Below are 21,417 nucleotides of genomic sequence, written 5' to 3' on the forward strand. Positions count from 1 at the left end.
CGCATTTATAAAGCGCAGTTTATAAAGTAGCTAAATATTCATGAAATATCACAAGCAAAAAGTGGAACTATTGGAAGAAGGAGCTCCCATCCACACTCCCACACACACACATATTCCGTACCGGTGAATCTGTGGACAATCATTTCATTGGTTATAGGTTCACGAGGAGCCAAATGAAACTGTGTTGGGGGTTTGGCCCCTAGGCAACCAGAGTTGTTTGCTTGGACTTCCCAAATGATCTCTGGGGCAGGCTAAGATGTAATACATTTGTGGTGTACTGCTATTCACACAGGCAGGCAGACAGACACTTTATCTTACAAATGTCTTGCTCAACCCACGAAGAAATAAAGAAAATATTAAGAATATCGTATAGACCCTATTTCTAAAGAAATTTTGGAACAACTGGCAGCATTAAATAAGAAAGCCGACGAACAAGCGGCTAAATTTGACCAGGTTACAGCAACAATTAATAAGTTGACAGACCAAGTTGCTCAAAATACACAGGCGATAGGAAATTTCGAAAAGACTATATCAGAGAATCGAAAATTAGCTGAAGACGCAAATACGAAAGCAGACCAAAATAAAAAAAGGATTGAGGAATTAAGAGGGGAAGTAAGACCACTGAGCAGACAGGTTACTGAACAACAGGCCTATCTGTCTATGGCGGAGCTGAAAAACCGGGAGAGTAATCTTAGGATCAGAAACATCCCAGAACTAGAAAAGGAAGATTTGGCCGGTTTTTTGACAGCAGAAATATCCAAGTTCTGGGGTCTGGCAGAAGAGAAAGACTTCAAAATCGTCACCGCTTTTAGATTGGGAAGAGTGGCCAAGAAAGACAAACCAAGGGATTGCTTGATCATATTGAGATACAAGCAAGAAAAAGATAACATACTTGGCCTACATTTTAAAAACCCATTGGTGATACAGGGGAAGACAGCAGAAATCTTCAGAGACATACCAAAACAACTGTTGGATTTAAGAACTATATATAAGGACCTGGCAAGATTATTAAGAAACAACACAATCCCCTACAGGTGGGAATTTCCCCAAGGACTATCTTTTAATTTGAAAGGGAAGAAGGTGAGAATCAGAACAGCAGAAGAGCAAGAAAAATTCCTAAACGACTACGGGGAGGACCTTCGAAAAGGGACAGCAGGTACCTGGCCACCCCCCACGCCAGACACAAAAGATCCACCTCCAGACATAGACGATAAGGGAGACAATCCCACTGGCTAACAAGTGGATCCAGGATGTCTCTGCAGCTTTTTAGTTGGAATATTCATGGTGCAAATTCCCCTGAAAAAAGGAAAAGGATTTTCCATATTTTGAGGAAAGAACAACTAGACGTCATTTGTCTCCAGGAAACCCACGTGACTAGGCTCCACAGAAGAGTGCTAATAAACAAGCGACTAGGCCAAGAATTTATTTCATCAGCTAAAGAAAAGAAAAGGGGAGTCGTGATATATGCAAAGGAGAGCCTAGCACCAAAATTTGTGTTTAAAGATGAACAAGGAAGAATTTTGGCGATTGAGATACAATCACAAGGACAAAAATTTTTGATAATTGGAATTTATGCACCAAATGAGGGGAAATCTGAATTTTATGGGAAGCTGCATGAGACAATGCTGGACCACATGGACTATAACAACATCATTCTGATGGGAGATATGAATGGGGTTGTCTCCACACACATGGATAAGTCACAAAACCAAAATGTGACTAAAGATGGCAGACTACCAAAGACCTTTTTTGAACTCACAGACAATATGGATTTGATTGACATTTGGAGGACAAAGAACCCCTTAGGTAGAGAGGGAACATTCTTTTCTGAAGCCCACCTATCCTGGACAAGAATCGACCAAATCTGGATATCTGGAGGACTGGCACCTAAGACCAAAAAAGTAGAGATCTGCCCTAAAACTTGCTCCGACCATAACCCCTTGAAAATGGACTTGAGACTTACACCAGCTGGATCCTTCAGATGGAGAATGAATGACGCATTGTTTAGAGACCAGGAGATAGTGAAGAAGGCCCAAAAGACGATGAAAGACTACTTCGAATTGAATTTGAACACGTCGGTGGAAAAAAAAACAATCTGGGACGCAAGTAAAGCTGTCATGAGAGGGTTTCTGATACAGCAGAATTCTATTAAGAAAAAACTCTGGAATGGTAAAAAGGACAAGATTTTGGAAAGGATAAAAGACGGAGAGAAAAAGTTGAGACTAAATCCAAAATCAAAAGAAGTTTTGAGAGAAATAAAATTCCATCAAGCACAATATGCTAAATTGATAAACCAAGAAGTTGAATGGAAAATTAAACAGATGAAACAAAGATCATTTGAATCCGCAAATAAATGTGGGAAGCTGCTTTCATGGCAGCTGAAAAAGAGACAAAAACTGAACTTTGTTACCAATCTAGAGGTTGAAGGAGAATGTATTCAGAAACCAGAGGAAATTAGAAAGTGTTTCCAGAGATATTTTAAAAAATTGTTTTCCCAAGGACCCCAAGTGGAGACTGAAATAAATAATTTTTTAAAAAGCTATGGCCTACAAAAATTAACACAAGATAAACAAACTGACCTGAATTATAAAATAACCCAACAGGAAATCGAAAATGCCATTCAGCACATGCAACTAGGCAAATCTCCGGGCCCAGATGGACTTACCTCCAAATACTATAAGACATTAAAGGAATACCTGACCCAGCCATTGATGGAGGTATGCAACCAAATCATGGAAGGGAAGGGGGCACCAGAATCGTGGAAAGAGACATTCATCACTTTGATACCAAAACTGGAATCTGAAAAGACTCAACTTAAGAATTACCGTCCCATCTCACTCCTAAATGTGGATTACAAGATTTTTGCTGACATTTTGGCAAATAGATTGAAAAAAGTTTTAAATGGAGTTATTCATAAAGACCAAGCAGGCTTTCTCCCTGGTAGGCATCTGTCAGACAATACTAGGAACATCGTCGATGTTCTGGAACTTCTACAGACAAATTTGAATACGAAAGCAGTATTGATATTTGTGGACGCGGAGAAGGCCTTTGACAATATATCTTGGAAATTTATGAAGAAGAATTTGGAAGGGATGGGAGTGGGAAGGGCGTTTCAAAATGGTATAGATACAATATATTCAGAACAAAAGGCTAAATTGATAGTAAACAATGTGGTGACAGAAGAGTTTAAAATTGAAAAGGGAACACGACAGGGGTGCCCCCTATCACCCTTGCTATTTATTTCTGTCCTGGAGGTTTTGCTAAATTTGATTAGGAAGGATCAGCGGGTGGAAGGAATACAGGTCGGAGGAAAACAATATAAACTGAAGGCCTTTGCAGATGACTTGGTTTTGACATTACAGGAGCCGGTGTCCAGTACAAAAAGAGTATTGGAACTAATTTCTGAGTTTGGTCGGGTGGCGGGATTTAAGTTAAACAAACAAAAAACTAAGGTCTTGGCAAAAAACTTGACATCTTTAGAAATAGATGGGTTTCAGAGGGAAACAGAACTAAATGTTGTTAATAAAGTGAAATACCTGGGGGTTAACTTGACTGGGAAAAATTTGAATCTGTTTAAAGACAACTATGAAAAATGTTGGTCTGAAATCAAAAAGGATCTAGAAATCTGGTCAAGATTGAAACTTTCCTTGTTGGGAAGAATTGCAGCAGTAAAGATGAATGTATTGCCAAAAATGCTGTTTCTGTTTCAGACCCTACAGATCGTGGACAGAGTGGAATGTTTTGGAAAGTGGCAGAGGGACATTATGAAGTTTGTCTGGCAGGGCAAAAAGCCCCGAATAAAATTTAAAATATTAACAGATGCAAAGGAAAGAGGGGGTTTTGCCCTGCCGGACTTAAGGTTGTACTATGAAGCTGCATCCCTCTGCTGGCTGAAAGATTGGTTTTTGCTAGAAAACACTGATGTCCTAGATCTGGAAGGGTTCAATAATGCTTTTGGGTGGCATGCATATTTGTGGTACGACAAGGTAAAGTCTCATAAGTTGTTTAAAAACCATATTGTAAGGAAATCTCTGTTTTCTGTCTGGACTAAATACAAAGACTTATTCGAAAATAAGACTCCGAGGTGGTTATCACCGATGGAGGCTAAAGCCATAAAAATACTTAATATGGGGGGTGGCTGGGCAAAATACTGTGAAATAATAGAAAGAGTGGGTGACACTTGGAAGTTGCAGAGCTTCGAAAAATTGAAAGGGAAGGTGCGAGACTGGTTTCATTATGCCCAAATTTTAGAGATTTTTAAAAAAGATAAAAAAATTGGTTTCCAGGTGGAAAAATCAAAATTAGAACTAGAATTGCTTGAACCTAAGACGAAAGTGCTTTCAAGAATGTACAACTTGTTGCTTAAATGGAATACTCAAGATGAGACAGTCAAATCAGCCATGATAAAATGGGCTCAAGATATTGGATACAACATTATGTTTGAGGACTGGGAAAGGTTATGGACCACCGGTTTGAAATTTACGGCATGTAGTGCCTTAAAGGAAAATATTATGAAAATGATGTACAGGTGGTACATGACCCCAGTCAAACTTGCAAAGATATATCATTTGTCTGATAATAAATGTTGGAAATGTAAGGAGGCTGAAGGAACCTTTTACCACCTCTGGTGGACATGCCCGAGGGTGAAGGCCTTCTGGGAATTGATTTATAACGAGTTGAAAAAGGTATTTAAGTATACCTTTCATAAGAAACCAGAGGCCTTCCTCTTGGGCATTGTGGGCCAGAGGATACCCAAGAAAGACAGAACCTTCTTTTTATATGCAACGACCGCAGCAAGAATTCTTATAGCTAAATACTGGAAGGCACAGGAGCTACCCACACTGGAAGAATGGCACACACAACTGATGGACTATATGCAACTAGCCGAAATGACTGGCAGAATCCGAGACCTGGGAGAAGAGGCTGTGGAAGAGGACTGGAAAAAATTTAAGGACTATTTACAAAAACATTATAAGATATATGAATGTTAAAAATTTGCTAAGGTTTGAGGTAAATAGGCTTCAGTATTGAAATTCGGAGACGATAGAAACAAAGTTAATGATTGAGAAAGTTTTAATTTCAGAGTGAATAACTAGACGAAAATACAAAAACACAGGAAACAAGGTACTAATTTGCTGTTTACATTTATTATAAAGAATGCAGGGATGGAGGGGATGGGGAAGTCCAGTGGATGATGGAAAAAGATGTTGAAAGATGAATTTTTTCTTGTTTAATCTCTTTTTTTCCTGTAAAACTGCTTTTGTTGTGTTATTGATGATGGATTCAGATTCTGGAAAAAAAGCAATAAAAAATATTTAAAAAAAAAAAAAAAGAATATCGTATAGTAAAAGGCCAGAGGCATTCCTTTTAGGACTTTTAAATGATGATATTCCAAAAGACAAAACTAATTTTTTCTTATACGCAACGTCTGCAGCAAGAATCCTGGTGGCTAAGTATTGGAAAGGGAATCAGTTACCCACTAGGGGAGAGTGGTTATGTAAGCTTTCAGAATACTTAGAAATAGCCAAATTGACAGACATAATAAGACAAAAACCAAAAAGTGAAGTAAAAAAAAGAATGGGAGTGCCTAAATGAATACCTCAAAAGTCAAGGTTAGAAGGCAGAAATCTGGCTGAGTCTGGAATAACCTTGTGAAGTGAAAGGACATGAAAGAAGGATTTATATCTATATGTTAGGATCGAGATGATAAGGAAAACAGGAAAACAGGAAGACACAATGAGAGATAAAGGAGGTGCTGTGGGATTGGTGGAAGTCAATGTTTTGTTTTGTTTTGTTTTAGTATTTATATTATTAACTTGTAAGATATGGATTTGTGTTTTTTTTAGTTGTTGCTTTTTTAGTTTATCGAATGTTGGGTTTTGTGTGTTGTGTATTGCTATTTTTCAATATTTTTCGTGTTGTTGTTGTGTGGAAAATACTAATAAAATTTATAAAAAACAAAACAAAACACAAATGTCTTGCTCAATTCTGTCATACTCCTAACGGGTGATGGAACTGGATCAACTGGCAGTTATACATACATAGAGTTGAGTATTACAGTGGTACCTCAGGTTACAAACACTTCGGGTTACAGACTCCGCTAACCCGGAAGTAGTACCTCGGGTTAAGAACTTTACCTCAGGATGAGAACAGAAATCGCACGGCGGCGGCGCAGTGGCATTGGGAGGCCCCACATTAGCTAAAGTGTCACCTCAGGTTAAGAATGGTTTCAGGTTAAGAACGGACCTCTGGAACGAATTAGGTTTGTAACCAGAGGTACCACTGTATATGGAATAATGAACTGCACTTCTGTCTCTGTAAACTTGGTGCTTATTTAGTGGTTTGTAGAACACCTTTGTCACTTCTCAGGCCATGGCAAATGGTTTGGCTGCAGCTGCTCTTTGCACAAGAACCAGCTGTCTCCATAAATTCCATTTCAAATGTAGGGGACATTTAGTCAAAGGTGACACAACAGCTGCAAGCCCGCCTCTCTCTGCCTTACAGATTCCATTATAGTTCACAGTTTGCACGTGGAAATGTGGGCATTTGAGTTTTAAAGCGTTAACTAGTAAACACTTTTTAAGAGATGATGAAATGGTTGAGAGAAATAGGGAACCTACCAGACAACATAGAAGTTGGAACAGTGATAAAACCTCCGTGGGCATTGCTGGTCTTTGAAAATACCACTTGGTGTGCAGATACTGGCTAGCTTAAACTGGCCCAGTGCCAAGCATAATTTGGGCTTCAGACAAGAGTGCAATGTGGGTTTTAAAGATGCATGTTTTAATAGATCACAGGGCAGGGACTTGGAAGCTGAAATGGACAGAGCTTCTGGTGTCAGTTAATAACTGCTGTGGATGAGGAAAGAATTCAGGCCCAGTGTCAAGAAGCGAGGCTTTTGCCCTACAGAACTTAATGGGAACATGAATGAATTTTATTATTACGGTCACAGACTCACTTACAATATCAGGAAAATCATAAAACACCACAGGAATACATTCAATTGCAATTGGGTATAACAGAGACAATACAGATATAGCCGCAGAGGAAGACTCGTTCCACGTATGGTTTACCCTCGAATCTGTCCTGCAATAAGGCAGATGGCAGCACGTTGAATCTAGCGAGGGTAAATGACCATCTGTATTTGGGTATTTGTAATTTTGACAAATAATTTGCTGGGGTAAATCCTCTCCCATTATCTTTTATTGCTGGGTGTTTATTCATCTCGCTCACATGGCATTGCAGTTCCAAATTCGTTGGCGAATTATTGCTCTAGCTTTCTCGTAACCTACAGCTATAGTGTAGCTTTCCATTTGGATGGGAACATGAAAAAACCAAGGGGAATAAACTACAATAGACTCTTGTTACTGCCACACACTTCCCTGTGGTTGCACTTTTAACAAAACCAAACATCCTTCCAGTCACTGCTGGCACTCCCTGCTCTGTGTGTGTTTGATTGGACACGTCTGTTGCTTTCCTCCAAAATTACATTTTAACCTGGTACTTTTGTCTTGTGGTGAGGTGTTTGGGATGCTTCCGTCAAGGGCTCCTTTCTTCAGGCCACATTCTGAGAGGCTCCATTCTTCAGTAGCAGTGGGCTCAAATTCTGTATCCAAGCCACAGCTTCACACAGCTGCTTCATGTTCCACAAACAGGCAAAACTATCTTCATAATCAGACTTAACAGACAACTTTCTGGAGTTGCTCCAGCATGCTTAAAGAATTGGGGAAGGAGATATGTAGGTCAAAACAGGAAAGGACATGCAGTGAAACCTCAGTTTTTGAGCATCTCAAAGGTCTCAAAGGACCTTTTGATGGCATTTTACCATTGTACTGTTGAGAGTGTATTAACTTATGGTCTGTGTGTGTGGTTTGGGAGTTGCACAGTCAGGGAAAAAACAATGCTGTCCAGGGTTGTAAAGACTGCAGAGAGAATAATTGGGTGCACTCTTCCCACTCTGGATCAAATCTATGCTTCCAGGTGTCATAAAAAAGCTACAGAGATAGTGCAGGATAGTGCGCACCCCGGAAATGATCTCTTTCAGCTTCTGCCTTCTGGAAGAAGGTATGGGGTTATGAAGACTAGGACTAGCCGCCTGAGAAACAGTTTTTATCCAAATGTGATTTTGGTTTTAAACGCAGTGTAAGGTAATCTCTGTGGGAGTATATTGTATTTAATTATGGGGTATCAGAGTTTTTAGGGGGTTAACCGGGCTGGGATAGCTGGGATAGTAGGCTTGTTGGTTTTTTAATGTCTGATGTAGATTTTTTCAATTTTGTTGTTCTGTATGGGACGAGGACAATAAAGATTATCGTAAATCTCAGAAGCCAAGCAATTTGGAGCCCGAGCGCCGAAAACCTGGAAATAATTGCTTCCGTTTTCGAACGTGCCTCGGAAGTCAAACGGCTTCTACTGCATGTTTTTCAATTTTTCAATGGATTTTGCCGAACGCCCATTGATCCTCATTTTTTGAACATTTCGGAAGTTGAACGGTCTTCCAGAATGGATTACATTCAAAAACTGAAGTTCCAGTGTATTAGAAAGGGTAAATAAATAATAAGTTTATCTTGTTCTGTTCTGCCCCCTAACCAAGTCCACCCCTCTGTTTTCCAGCACTTCTCCAAATGCTGTGATGTAGTTATCAAAAGGCATACTAAAGTAAAAAATAACATACAATGATGCATTGTGTTCTGGGAAATTGCTTGCAAGCATGTGTGTATTTAAGGGATGCGGGTGGCACTGTGGGTTAAACCACAGAGCCTAGGGCTTGCCAATCAGATGGTCAGCGGTTCGAATCCCCGCGACGGGGTGAACTCCCGTTGCTCGATCCCTGCTCCTGCCAACCTAGCAGTTTGAAAGCACGTCAAAGTGCAAGTAGATAAATAGGTACCGCTCTGGTGGGAAGGTAAACGGCGTTTCCGTGTGCTGCTCTGGTTCACCAGAAGCGGCTTAGTCATGCTGGCCACGTGACCTGGAAGCTGTACACCAGCTCCCTTGGCCAGTAAAGCAAGATGAGCACCACAACCCCAGAGTCGGTCACGACTGGACCTAATGGTCAGGGGTCCCTTTACCTTTACTTTAGGTGTGTATTTGGCAAAATTGCAAACGAAATGGGAACTAAAAATGCGGGTGAATTTTCAAGAGGACTCTCAAAAAAGTCAGACTGATGTGAAACGGTGAGAAAGTGAACTTTGGACTGGGAAAACAAGAAACTGAGATTCGGCCACTTCAAGAAGTTCTGGTTTCCATCAGCTGCCAAGTCAGTAGGGTGAAAAGGGGCAGCAGAGCTTGTCTCCATATATGGCAGCAAGGAGACAAAGGCTTGGGATAAAAACAACTGCAACTGCTGCCCGAAGAAATAAACCGTCTTAGAGGAGGCCATGATAAACACAAGTTGTAATGAGGAAGGGACACTTGTATCCCATTTTACTCCTTAGGACTTATTTGTGAGCAAACATACGTAGGAATGAGCCGCATGACCGCACTTCTGTTTCACATCTCCCTGAAAATAAGTCACACTTGACTTACTGCATTGTTGCTAGGATTAATGCAAGGAATTATTAGATCACTACTTCACTTTTCCAAGATACTATATATCACATTACCATGTTGATGCAAGTGCATTGCAGGCCATGTAAGTCAGCGTCCGACTGAGATACATAAGTACTTCCAATCCAATCCAAATCTTTAATACGGTCGTAGACCAGCATAAGATAAAAGCAGAAATAAAAACCTACTAGAAATAAAACCTACTAGATAGGCAGCAAGGCAGCTGCAGAAGTAGAGGGTATACTTCTGCATCATTTCACCCAGTGGTTTTGCAACTTGTTCCTGCCTTCCTATCTCAGTAAGGTAAAGGGACCCCTGACCATTAGGTCCAGTCGTGGCCGACTCTGGGGTTGCGGCGCTCATCTCGCTTTACTGGCCGAGGGAACTGGTGTACAGCATGACTAAGCCACTTCTGGTGAAACCAGAGCAGTGAATGGAAACACCGTTTACCTTCCCGCCGGAGAGGTACCTATTTATCTCCTTGCACTTTGACGTGCTTTCGAACTGCTAGGTTGGCAGGCGCAGGGACCGAGCAACGGGAGCTCACCCCGTCGCAGGGATTCAAACCGCCGACCTTCTGATCGGCAAGTCCTAGGCTCTGTGGTTTAACCCACAGTGCCACCCACATCCCTTTCCTGTCTCAGTGCAGAGCCTCAAAAATGTTTAATCACAAAATAGTTTACTTTTGGAGAAGAGTAATGGTGGGTGAGCTCCCCTAAGCTCACCTGAGGTTAAGTAGAAAATTACATGAGCTCTTAAAACTCAGAAGAACCTGGGTCATTTTTCTGAGCTCATCAGCTTGGACAAATGACACACGTTATCTCCTGCAAAAACCCTCATTCCCAAAAGCAGTTCCCACCCCAAACCAAATTTCTGTGGGGATTTTTAGAAAGAGAATTTGCAGATTGCTGCTGGGACATGAAGAACTGTACGAGAAACAGAGAAAATCCAACCTATCCTTCCATCCCTGCTCAGAGATTTGGCACTGAGCATACATTGCAAAATGACTTTGAGCGTAACCTCCCCACAGAACATTTATGTTATGTAAAGGTAAAGAGACCCCTGACCATTAAGTCCAGTTATGGACGACTCTGGGGTTGCGGCGCTCATCTTGTTTTACTGGCCGAGGGAGCCAGCGTACAGCTTCCGGGTCATATGGCCAGCATGACTAAGCCGCTTCTGGCAAAACAGAGCAGCGCACGGAAACGCCGTTTACCTTCCCGCCGGAGCGGTACCTATTTATCTCCTTGCACTTTGATGTGCTTTCAAACTGCTAGGTTGGCAGGAGCAGGGACAGAGCAACGGGAGCTCACCCCGTTGCGGGGATTCAAACCACCAACCTTCTGATCGGCAAGTTCTAGGCTCTGTGGTTTAACCCACAGTGCCACCCACGTCCCTTATCTTATGTAGTAGCACATAAATACTATTAAGTAAGTAAATAAATAAATAGACAAAGTTGCCCTTATTTAAATGGAAACTTTAAAACTAATGACTGGATAGCTCAGTTGGTTACAGCATGGTACTGACAATGCCAAGGTTGCTGGTTTGATACCCATAAGGGACAGCTGCATATTCCTGCATTATGCCGCTGAATGCCGCTGCAAGACTCCTTACAGGGTGCTTGCCACGGGATCACATTCATCCAGTGCTTTACCAACTGCACCGGCTCCCAGTGGAGTACAGGGTCAGGTTTAAGGTGCTGGTTTTAACCTTTAAAGCCCTATACAGCGTAGGACCCTCGTACCTACGGGACCACCTCTCCTGGTATGTCCCACGGAGGATCTTACATTCTTCAAACAAAAACATCTTGGAGGTCCCGGACCACAGGGAGGTTAGGCTGGCCTCAACCAGAGCCAGGACCTTTTTGGCTGTGGCCCCGATCTGGTGGAACACTCTATCACAAGAGACCAGGGCCCTGCGGGACTTGACATCTTTCCTCAGGGCCTGCAAGACAGAGCTGTTCCACCAGGCCTTTGGCCAAGGCACAACCTGACCCCCTCCTTTGGCGATCCTCACGGAACTCTAGCTCAGTGCTTGCCATTAATTTGATTTTGAACTGATTTTAGAATGAATTGATTTTAGAATGCTGTATTATTTTACTGTTGTTAGCCACTCCGAGCCTGGCTTCAGCTCGGGAGGGCGGGATATAAATAAAAAGATTGCATCATTCAGGTGCATCAGAAGATGAGCAGCTTCCATAAGAGGACTAGCCTTGATCAAAGGGGGTGGCTACAAGGTGGACTTTGTAAAGATACAGCTCTTGAGAGCATCGACCGCACAGGGTTCCTGACTGAGTGGAGAGCCCATTCATATGCAGCTGTTCGCAAATATGTTTCAACATTGGTGTTCAATGTGCAGGCATTTGGGATATGTGATGCTGTGGCAGGCCTGGTGGGCATGGGCATGTTCTGCGCCTCTGTGTGTTGGATGGATGGATGGATGGATGGATGGATGGATGGATGGGAAGCTGAGCCAGAGCCCTATCACATAAGGCAGGTATGCTGAAGATGACCATTCCTGCTAGTGTTTCATCTCTAGAGAGGAGGAATCTGCAGCTCTCCACATGTTGTTGGATTCCATCACCCAGCCACCAGAGCCACAGACATAGAAGCTAAAGTCCTACAACCCTGGGAGGCCTACAGCTTCCATATGTCATCTGACTCAGAGGATGCAGAAGCTCCCCTCCTCAGAAAGTTCACTGGACATGAACTTCTCAAGTCCCTGAAACGAAACCCACGGCGACTGCACTTGCCCTTCTCCAAGTCTTGGCTGCGACAGCTTGCCAGGGAGAAAAAAATAGACCACATAAATCTGTCGACCTTGTCAGCACGCAAGGTAGTGGAGCCTGCCTAACAAACAAGGTTCCAGTGACTTCTGAGAGGAAAGGTGCGACATCTTCATTTCAAAGACCTGTATTAAAATATCATCAACTATCATCTCTCATCAGTTCTGCAGCGTATTTTCTGCTGGTTCCATAGTCAAGCAAAAGGCTGTAACAGAACCTAAATCAGGAAAAGAAACCTGAAGTGAACCCAGAGGTAATGGCAGCATACCCATCCTAGAAATAATAATAATAATAATAATAATAATAATAATAATAATAATAATAATAATAATTTATTATTTATACCCCACCCATCTGGCTGGGCTTCCCCAGCCACCCTGGGCGGCTTCCAACAAAATATGAAAATACAGTAATGCATCAAACATTAAAAGCTTCCCTAAACAGGGCTGCCTTCAGATGTCTTCTAAAAGCCTGGTAGTTGTTCTTCTCTTTGACATCTGGTGGGAGGGCGTTCCACAGGGCACAACTACCTGACATTTAGAAGACATCTGAAGGCAGCCCTGTTCAGGGAAGTTTTTAATGTGTGACATTTTAATGTATTTTTAATCTTTGTTGGAAGCCAACCCAGAGTGGCTGGGGAAACCCAGCCAGATGGGCGGGGTACAAATAATAAATTATTATTATTATTATTATTATTATTATTATTATTATTATTATTATTATTCACTCATTTTTCAGTCTTTATAGGTGCCAGACTGCAGGCCCCACAAAGGAAACTATCCCTCTGGAGTGCCACGTTGAAGCTAGAGAGACCTCCAGCGAGATGGTTGAACTTCCAGGTAGCCACCCAGGTGAGGAATATGCCCTCACCCAGCCCCCAGCCCCCCAAAATCAGCTGGGGAGACCCTACTTACACTTTTCCCCTCCTTTCCGCTTCTATCCATTCCCAGCTCTCTTCAATCATTTTGGCAAATAATCTCAGATCAACAAAATATAGGAAAAGGGTATTACAGTGGTACCTCAGGTTAAGAACTTAATTCGTTCTGGAGGTCCGTTCTTAACCTGAAACTGTTCTTAACCCGAGGTACCATTTAGCTAACGGGGCCTCCTGCTGCCACCACGCAATTTCTGTTCTCATCCTGAAGCAAAGTTCTTAACCCGAGGTACTATTTCTGGGTTAGCGGAGTCTGTAACCTGAAGCGTCTGTAACCTGAGGTATCCAGTTAAAGATATATAGAATATTGAAATGACATCTCCTAGTAGGAGTGTTCATGTAGACTTTTACAGAACTGAGGGCAGGGGAGAGAACAAAACAGTAAGACCTTCCTTCTCACAGAGTAGTGCCTCACCATCTTGTGAACATTTATTTTTTAACATTTAATTTTTGAAGCTTTTAAAATGTTCATTTCCCAGATATGCCCCAGGACTTACTACCGAGTAGGGATGGTGGGGGAATTCCATATGGTTAGGATCTTAATGCAAACCCTACCCAATTTGTAATCTGAAAAACAATATGTAAACCGAAACACAGCGATCCTTTGAAATTCATGCTTCTCTGAATTTTGTGGCACAGTGCTCCAACCAAATAAAGTGTACAAAGATTGGTCTGTTATTGAAAGGCATTTATTAGTGGGGAAAGTCTATAAAATGAATTATATTAAGGGAAATTGCTTGCAAAGAAAGGTGTGCATTAAGAGAAATTGCCACTGAAATTCTCACAAATTTCCACAAGGACTCATTAAAAAGAACTGGCCAACTAATTAAGAAGTGTGGAGAACTGGAAAACTGAGAAACTGATAGAAACCCAAAGTGACCCATTCATCTGCCTCTATTACAGAGTAGATATGCAGATACGATTGCACCCTATGCCCCACTGCTAGGCTTTGCAGCAAGGCTTCCTCGTTTCAAAATTTGTGGTGCATTTCAGATGCATTTCAAATTGGACAAAGACATAACACATTACTCTGGGGAGATCAGACCACTCGAACCCTCGAATGCCCCATTCTTCACACACAAAAAAGCAAACAGGATAGCATTGTTAAGTGTGGAGCTGTTCAGTCTGCATACTTAACCTTTGCCTATATCAGGGTTGACATGACACAAAATAGTTGTGCTTTGGTTAAAGGGTATGGTCACTGATATTCAGAGTTATATATGGTTTCTCATAACCTTATATATATATATATATAGTTATATATGGCACATATATAGTTATATATGGTTTCTCATAACGTGGGTGGCGCTGTGGGTTAAACCACAGAGCCTAGGACTCAGAAGGTCGGCGGTTCGAATCCCCGCGACGGGGTGAGCTCCAGTTGCTCGGTCCCTGCTCCTGCCAACCTAGCAGTTCGAAAGCACGTCAAAGTGCAAGTAGATAAATAGGTACCACTCCAGCGGGAAGGTAAACGGCGTTTCTGTGCGCTGCTCTGGTTCGCCAGAAGCGGCTTAGTCATGCTGGCCCCATGACCCGGAAGCTGTACGCCGGCTTCTTCAGCCAATAAAGCGAGATGAGAGCCGCAACCCCAGAGTCGGCCACGACTGGACCTAATGGTCAGGGGTCCCTTTACCTTTACCTCAATTATATTTTACCAAACAATATCTCATCCGTTAAAAACTGCTTCATCATAATCCTCTGAAGCAATGATGCAAGCTTTTAATTGGATACAGGACAGTAGCTCATTACATTATGTCAAGCTGCCATAGCTTCCCTCCCAACCTGAATGCCTTGAGTGTAATGTGAGATACTGGAATAAGCTGTCAACGCATTAGAGACAGAGCCAAGCTCTAGAATGTGCTCCTTGATTTCCAGTACATTGCATTCTGGAGACTACCAGCTACATTCAGTGGAGGGACTGAAGTCCTAAGGCATGTGGACATATCACCAATAACTTTTAGATCCCTGTGATTAGAAAAGATTTGGGAATGCAGGGCTGGCTATCCCTTGTAATCAACTCACACGTTGGACATTCTTGCGCCCTAGATTTTCTTTGCTGTTGTGCATCTGATCTGTTGCAAGCACCAAGGATTGGGCCCAGTGCAATGTATTTCTCTGTTCTCAGAAGCTACTGGAACGCGCTGATTCAGTACAGAATTGAATATTCTTAAATCTGTGTTGGATTATTACCCAGAAACACCAAGACAGCCTCGGCTTCTTTTTGACACTTGCGAGCAATTCTGTTAAGGAGTTTGTTCCTTAACAGAAAAGTTGTATGCACTTCACAAGGAAGACCAGAATTCATCCCAGTGATGTGCAAGACAAATAAAATCATCCCGTGTGATTAAAACTAGCAGTCCAGCCACCAAGACCACATGGTCAGATCCCTAGCCATGGTTTGTTTCTTCCACGCAGGGTGAATGAGCCAGATTAAACGTTCATCAAAAGAAGGCTCACACACAATTCTGGATGTCCTGTGTTCTGGGGAAAGCCATGGAAAAAGCAGAAGTGTATAGATGAGTCTTCAGTCAAGCAGCCATGCTTTTTAAGTTGTGCAACAGCACAGGGGAAAAACTATCACTATCTGTTTGCGCACACAGTATTTAGCAACGGCAGGGGACCAGGTGGCGCTGTGGGTTAAACCACAGAGCCTAGGGCTTGCCGATCAGAAGGTCGGCGGTTCGAATCCCTGCGATGGGGTGAGCTCCCGTTGCTCGGTCCCTGCTCCTGCCAACCCAGCAGTTTGAAAGCACGTCAAAGTGCAAGTAGATAAATAGGTACTGCTCCGGCAGGAAGGTAAATGGCGTTTCTGTGTGCTGCTCTGGTTCACCAGAAGCGGCTCAGTCATGCTGGCCACATGACCCGGAAGCTGTACGTCGGCTCCCTTGGCCAATAAGGTGAGATGAGCACTGCAACCCCAGAGTCGGCCACGACTGGACCTAATGGTCAGGGGTCCCTTTACCTTTACCTTTTTATTTAGCAATGGCATGTTCTCCACCTACTATCCAAGCAATGGCGATGTGGAACAAGCTTAAGGGTAACATCAACAGTTCCTGCTTCTACACATATAAACCCTTTTGTCAGAAGACAGCTGTACATAATGATCAAGAATTCGACAATGAGACATTGTTGAATGGGCCTGTACATCTTTCATGCCTTGCCTATTTATGTGGAAAGCCTCCAATAAAACTGTTAATTAAAAACAAACAAACCCAAGTGAGCTTGGAAGACATTGCATGTCTTAAAACTGTACCAACTTCAGTGTTTTAAAGTTTGTACACCAGATCCTTAAAAAGATAAAGATAAAGCACAGCAATTTCCCGCCGTTTTTCAGTTCTGTTAAAAGTGCAAAATGGTGGAAGGCAGCACATAGATAAAAACCAAACAAGCAACACTGCAATTTTCGGTTTCTAGCAATCAACTTGCTTCAAATAGCAATTCGAGAATTCACGACTCTCTTCCGCACCTCACAAGAAATATCTTACTCTCATTTACAACCAGCTTTATTCCAATCTCACCCAGCCTCGGGCACAACCTCTGATCCCAAAGTTGCCCTCAATAGGAGGAGGAGTTTGGATTTGATATCCCACTTAATCACTACCCGAAGGAGTCTCGAAGCAGCTAACATTCTCCTTTCCCTTCCTCCCCCACAACAAACACTCTGTGAGGTGAGTGGGGCTGAGAGACTTCAAAGAAGTGTGACTGGCCCAAGGTCACCCAGCAGCTGCATGTGGAGGAGCGGGGAAGCGAACCCGGTTCCCCAGATTATGAGTCTACCGCTCTTAACCACTACACCACACTGGCTCTCAATAGCCTGCAGCACGTGTTCCACTTTCTCCTGTGTGAGCCAAAATGCAGGCAGAGTGCATTTTAAGTCACACACACCCCTCCCAGTGTGAGCAACAACAGAGCCTCTGCCAAATTTTGTGACTTGGGTACTACAAGGGGCCCAGAATTCAGAAGATGAAGTGTGCAAAGTGTTAAGTTGTGGGTGAACATATCAGACGACAGAGCGATTCTTCAAACAGCTCTTGTTTATTCACAGGCCAGAACAGAACTGAACTGAAGGGTTCAGTCAGCCTGCTTATATAGAGCGCCACTACAACACAACAGTAGCAACTTTCTGTAACTATCCAATCACTGAACGTCACTTTCGATCCCCTATTTGCATATGTGGATCTGAGTGAAAACTATCTACAGTATCTCCCTGCTGGCCCAGGGTGAGAACTTCAGTACATAACCCAAAGAAAGAACTCTTACTACTTTTCAAACAGGGATGAATTGGAAGGGAGAGTTGAAAGATCTTTTGCCTATTTCTTGAAGTAAGAATTTGAACTGTATACTAAAAGGATGTGCATTGTCTGCTGAACCTTGAAGGTGGACTTCAGGAGGTAGTTTTTTTCCAGCTGGAACTCACTGGAGCTTAGTTCTGGCACCTCTCAGGTGGGCACCATTGCCATTTTAAGAGAATGGGGGAGATGTTCATGGTGAGTTCTAGTACCTCTTTTTCTAGAAAAATAGCGCTGGACTTCAGGCTCCAAACATGGAAGAGTAATTTACTTGGTTGGTGGCGCTGTGGGTTAAACCACAGAGCCTAGGACTTGCTGATCAGAAGGTCGGCGGTTCGAATCCCTGCAACGGGGTGAGCTCCTGTTGCTTGGTCCCTGCTCCTGCCAACCTAGCAGTTCGAAAGCACGTCAAAGTGCAAGTAGATAAATAGGTACCACTCTGGTGGGAAGGTAAACGGCATTTCCGTGCGCTGCTCTGGTTTGCCACGACTGGACCTAATGGTCAGTGGCTTAGTCATGCTGGCCACATGACCCGGAAACTGTACACCGGCTCCCTCAGCCAATAAAGTGAGATGACGACGCAACCCCAGAGTCGATCACGACTGGACCTAATGGTCAGGGGTCCCTTTACCTTTACCTTTACTAACTTGCAGGCAGCCCCCTGGAGGTTATTAACACAGGCCTGCAAAAGGAGATCAGTGTCTCAAGGAAGACACTTGAGGCTGGGTTTTACTTAAGGGCAGCATGCACTACAAATTCACCATTCCTGACTACAATGCACAGAGGAGTTATAGTGTTCACACCAGAGAGAAGGCAGTTAAAGAAACCTTTGCAAGTGCCTTGCTTCAAGGTGGAGTGAGTCAGTGGAGCCAGTTGGGACTTCACAACTGCTCAATTCAAAAAGCATTTCAATTAATTGATAGTGCAACCATTTTGGAAAAGGGTATTTACAGAAACAAGCAAAATTGCGAATTAGGATGTACAATCAACCCATGCTTGGGTTCACCAAGAATTTTTTAAGATACTCAACGTAAATTGTTGCACAAGGAACTTATCACTTTTCTTCTTGTAGCGGCACGATTGCTCATAGCAAAAGATTGGGAAAGACTTGGTCGTCTTCATATCACACCATGGAAACAGGAAGTATCTGAGAAACGCATTAAGAGTTCACACCCTGAATGATGCAACTGAAAAGGATGATATTGCTGGAACATGGCATCCCTTTATAAAGTATTCAAGCCCTGATAACTAGTATCTGCCAACTACACATATGTGCAAATTTGCTGCATTCATCTTCTGTTCCAAAGGAAGGATGGGAGAGGGGGAACCAATTGTTTTGACAATGTTATGCTTATATCCTTTTTCTTGGAAATTAATAAATATAATTAAAAATAATAATTGATTAATGCCCAGTAATTTGGAAAAGACCCTGATGCTGGGAAAGATGGAGGGCACAAGGAGAAGGGGACGACAGAGGACGAGATGCTTGGACAGTGTTCTCGAAGCTACCAGCATGAGTTTGACCAAACTGCGGGAGGCAGTGGAAGACAGGAGTGCCTGGCGTGCTCTGGTCCATGGGGTCACAAAGAGTTGGACATGACGAAACGACTAAACAACAACAAAACAAATTTGGGGGAATCCTCTCCAAGGTTTGATCCAAACTAAATAATATATTTATGTGAAAACAATCACCAGGTTTTAATGCATCCACTTAGTAGCAGAGAAGAAGGAATAAAAGAGAGAATAAGGGGGAAGGTAGGAACTCAGCGAGGAAATCTTCACTGGCATACTGCATCTCAGGGCCTTTGGGCAAATGGTAAAAAAAGCCTATCCAGACATGCAGACGTTACGTGTGTTTTATAATTTTTGTAGCTGCTGTTGGTTTTGAATGATTTTAAGTACCTGTTTTAGACTTTTTAATTTAGATTTTTAATGTTTTATATTTCTGTAAACAGCTTAGATTTTTTTTCTTGTTATATAAATCTTGTTTAATAAAATAAAGTAAATAAAAAGGTTGATTAATCCTACTCCCACCCCTTGAGAGACATATCTCTGTAAAATTCAGTACAGTATTAATAAAAGAGAGGCGGAAACATAGCTGTCAACTTTTCCCTTTTCTTGCGAGGAATCCTATTCGGAATAAGGGAATTTCCCTTTAAAAAGGGAAAACGTTGACAGCTATGGGCGGAAATATCCCTGTAGCATGCAATCTGGTAGCCTCGGCCGAATAGTAGAAGTCATTCATATGCTTGACACTGCTGGTGTCAGGTGACCATGGTGATAAATGTTTGCCAACCATGCAGTGCTTTGAATGCTAAAGCATCTTCATATCTCAGTAATTCTTATAGCCCTGTGAGGCAGATCAGTACTATTATCCCCACTGCACAGATGGGGGAGACTGAGGCTGAGAACTACTGACCTGTCTAAGGCTACCCAGTGAGATCACAGCAGAGGTGAGAATTTAACTGGGAACTTTCTGACTCAACTCAGTCTTTGAGCTGCCACTCTGCACCAGCTCTATTCTGGCTATAGGGTCATAAAGGTAAAGGTAAAGGGACCCCTGACCATTAGGTCCAGTCGCGGACGACTCTGGGGTTGCGGCGCTCATCTCGCTTTATTGGCCGAGGGAGCCGGCATACAGCTTCCGGGTCATGTGGCCAGCACGACTAAGCCGCTTCTGGCGAACCAGAGCAGCGCACGGAAACGCTGTTTACCTTCCTGCCAGAGTGATACCTATTTATCTACTTGCACTTTGACGTGCTTTCGAACTGCTAGGCTGGCAGGAGCAGGGACCGAGCAACGGGAGCTCACCCCGTCGCGGGGATTCAAACCGCCAACCTTCTGATCGGCAAGCCCAAGAGGCTCAGTGGTTTAACCCACAGCGCCACCAGAATCATAGAATTGTAGAGCTGGAAGGTACCTCGAAAGTCATCAAGTCAAACCACCAACCTTCTAGCTAGCAGCCAAATGCATCTCTCTTCCTGAAATGCTTCTCGTTAGTAAATTAGACAAGGAGTCACAGCAGTCCCCCTGCTAAGACTGGGATGAATTAAAGCCAGCTGTTTCCACATCAGCTCCCTCTTCCATTCACTGTCAGCAGCGAGGTCCAAATTTTCAGCAACACACTTCCCTTTCTTTTGGTTGTCCTTACCTGTCAAATACTACTGCAGCATAGGCTCGTTCTGCAAAAATGACATCTCCTGCCCAAAATTCCTTCACTGCCTTCAGCCCCCTGCCTTTGGCTTCGCAGGTGAACACGTCCACGTTCTCCATGCCCCTTTTTGTTATGTCAAAGCATCCAAGCTCGTAAGACGAGGGCTTCCAAGTGACTCAAATCTCTTATCACTCCTGCTCTTTAAAGGCTTCCCTGCTTCCAGATGACCAATCCTATAAATGGTCTGCCTTGGCACCTCCCAACTAACACCAAATTTCCATAGCAAAGGGGGCGGGAGACACAACAAGGCCTTCAAAGTGTCCTTGGATGGGTGGCAAGAGTTTGGTCCTGTAGGATCACAGTTTGTTTCATTAGCCCAACGAAATAACACAATATTATTTTCTCCCCAAAATGAAAATTATTGTGCATGCGACAGCCACAACATTTACTTTACACCCTCCTACTGGAAAGATAATGTGTGTTCTTGTGTGTATTTTTAGAAACCACATGCTTCTGCCTGTCAGGAGCCAACAGCTGAGAAAGTGCTAAGTAGCATGTCTTGCGTGCAATGCCCAGTAACAGTCGACGCTGTTTGCACTGTTTTAAAAAGAAATTAAACAATGCTGCATTTGTTTGACACACAAGCGGAGTTATGTGGGGCTGCATTTGAAGACTGTGAACTGAAAACATGTCCCCCTAAGCACAT

The 21,417-nt window shown here is 43.0% G+C and overlaps 1 protein-coding gene and 1 long non-coding RNA gene across 3 annotated transcripts in view; both read right to left on the reverse strand.

Moving 5' to 3' along the window:
- Window positions 1-21,168, reverse strand: part of SMYD1 (SET and MYND domain containing 1) — a 47,862-nt gene extending 26,694 nt beyond the window's left edge. The window contains exon 1 of one of the 2 annotated variants that reach the window (XM_083583190.1): window positions 20,709-21,168. In XM_083583190.1, coding sequence (XP_083439316.1) covers window positions 20,709-20,830 — 122 coding nt within the window. In that variant the 5' untranslated portion in view covers window positions 20,831-21,168. The remainder of the gene's footprint in view (window positions 1-20,708) is intronic. The other variant, XM_083583189.1, reaches the window with a different exon arrangement.
- On the reverse strand, window positions 968-5,052 carry LOC310747287. The gene is made up of 2 exons (XR_014540920.1): window positions 2,771-5,052; window positions 968-2,053 (listed from the first exon to the last, which is right to left on the reverse strand). It is a non-coding gene; the product is annotated as an uncharacterized lncRNA (long non-coding RNA).
- Window positions 21,169-21,417: the final 249 nt, after the last annotated feature.

Source organism: Podarcis filfolensis (genome assembly GCF_964270895.1).
Source record: "Podarcis filfolensis genome assembly, chromosome: 13".
Taxonomy (NCBI): Eukaryota; Metazoa; Chordata; class Lepidosauria; order Squamata; family Lacertidae; genus Podarcis; species Podarcis filfolensis.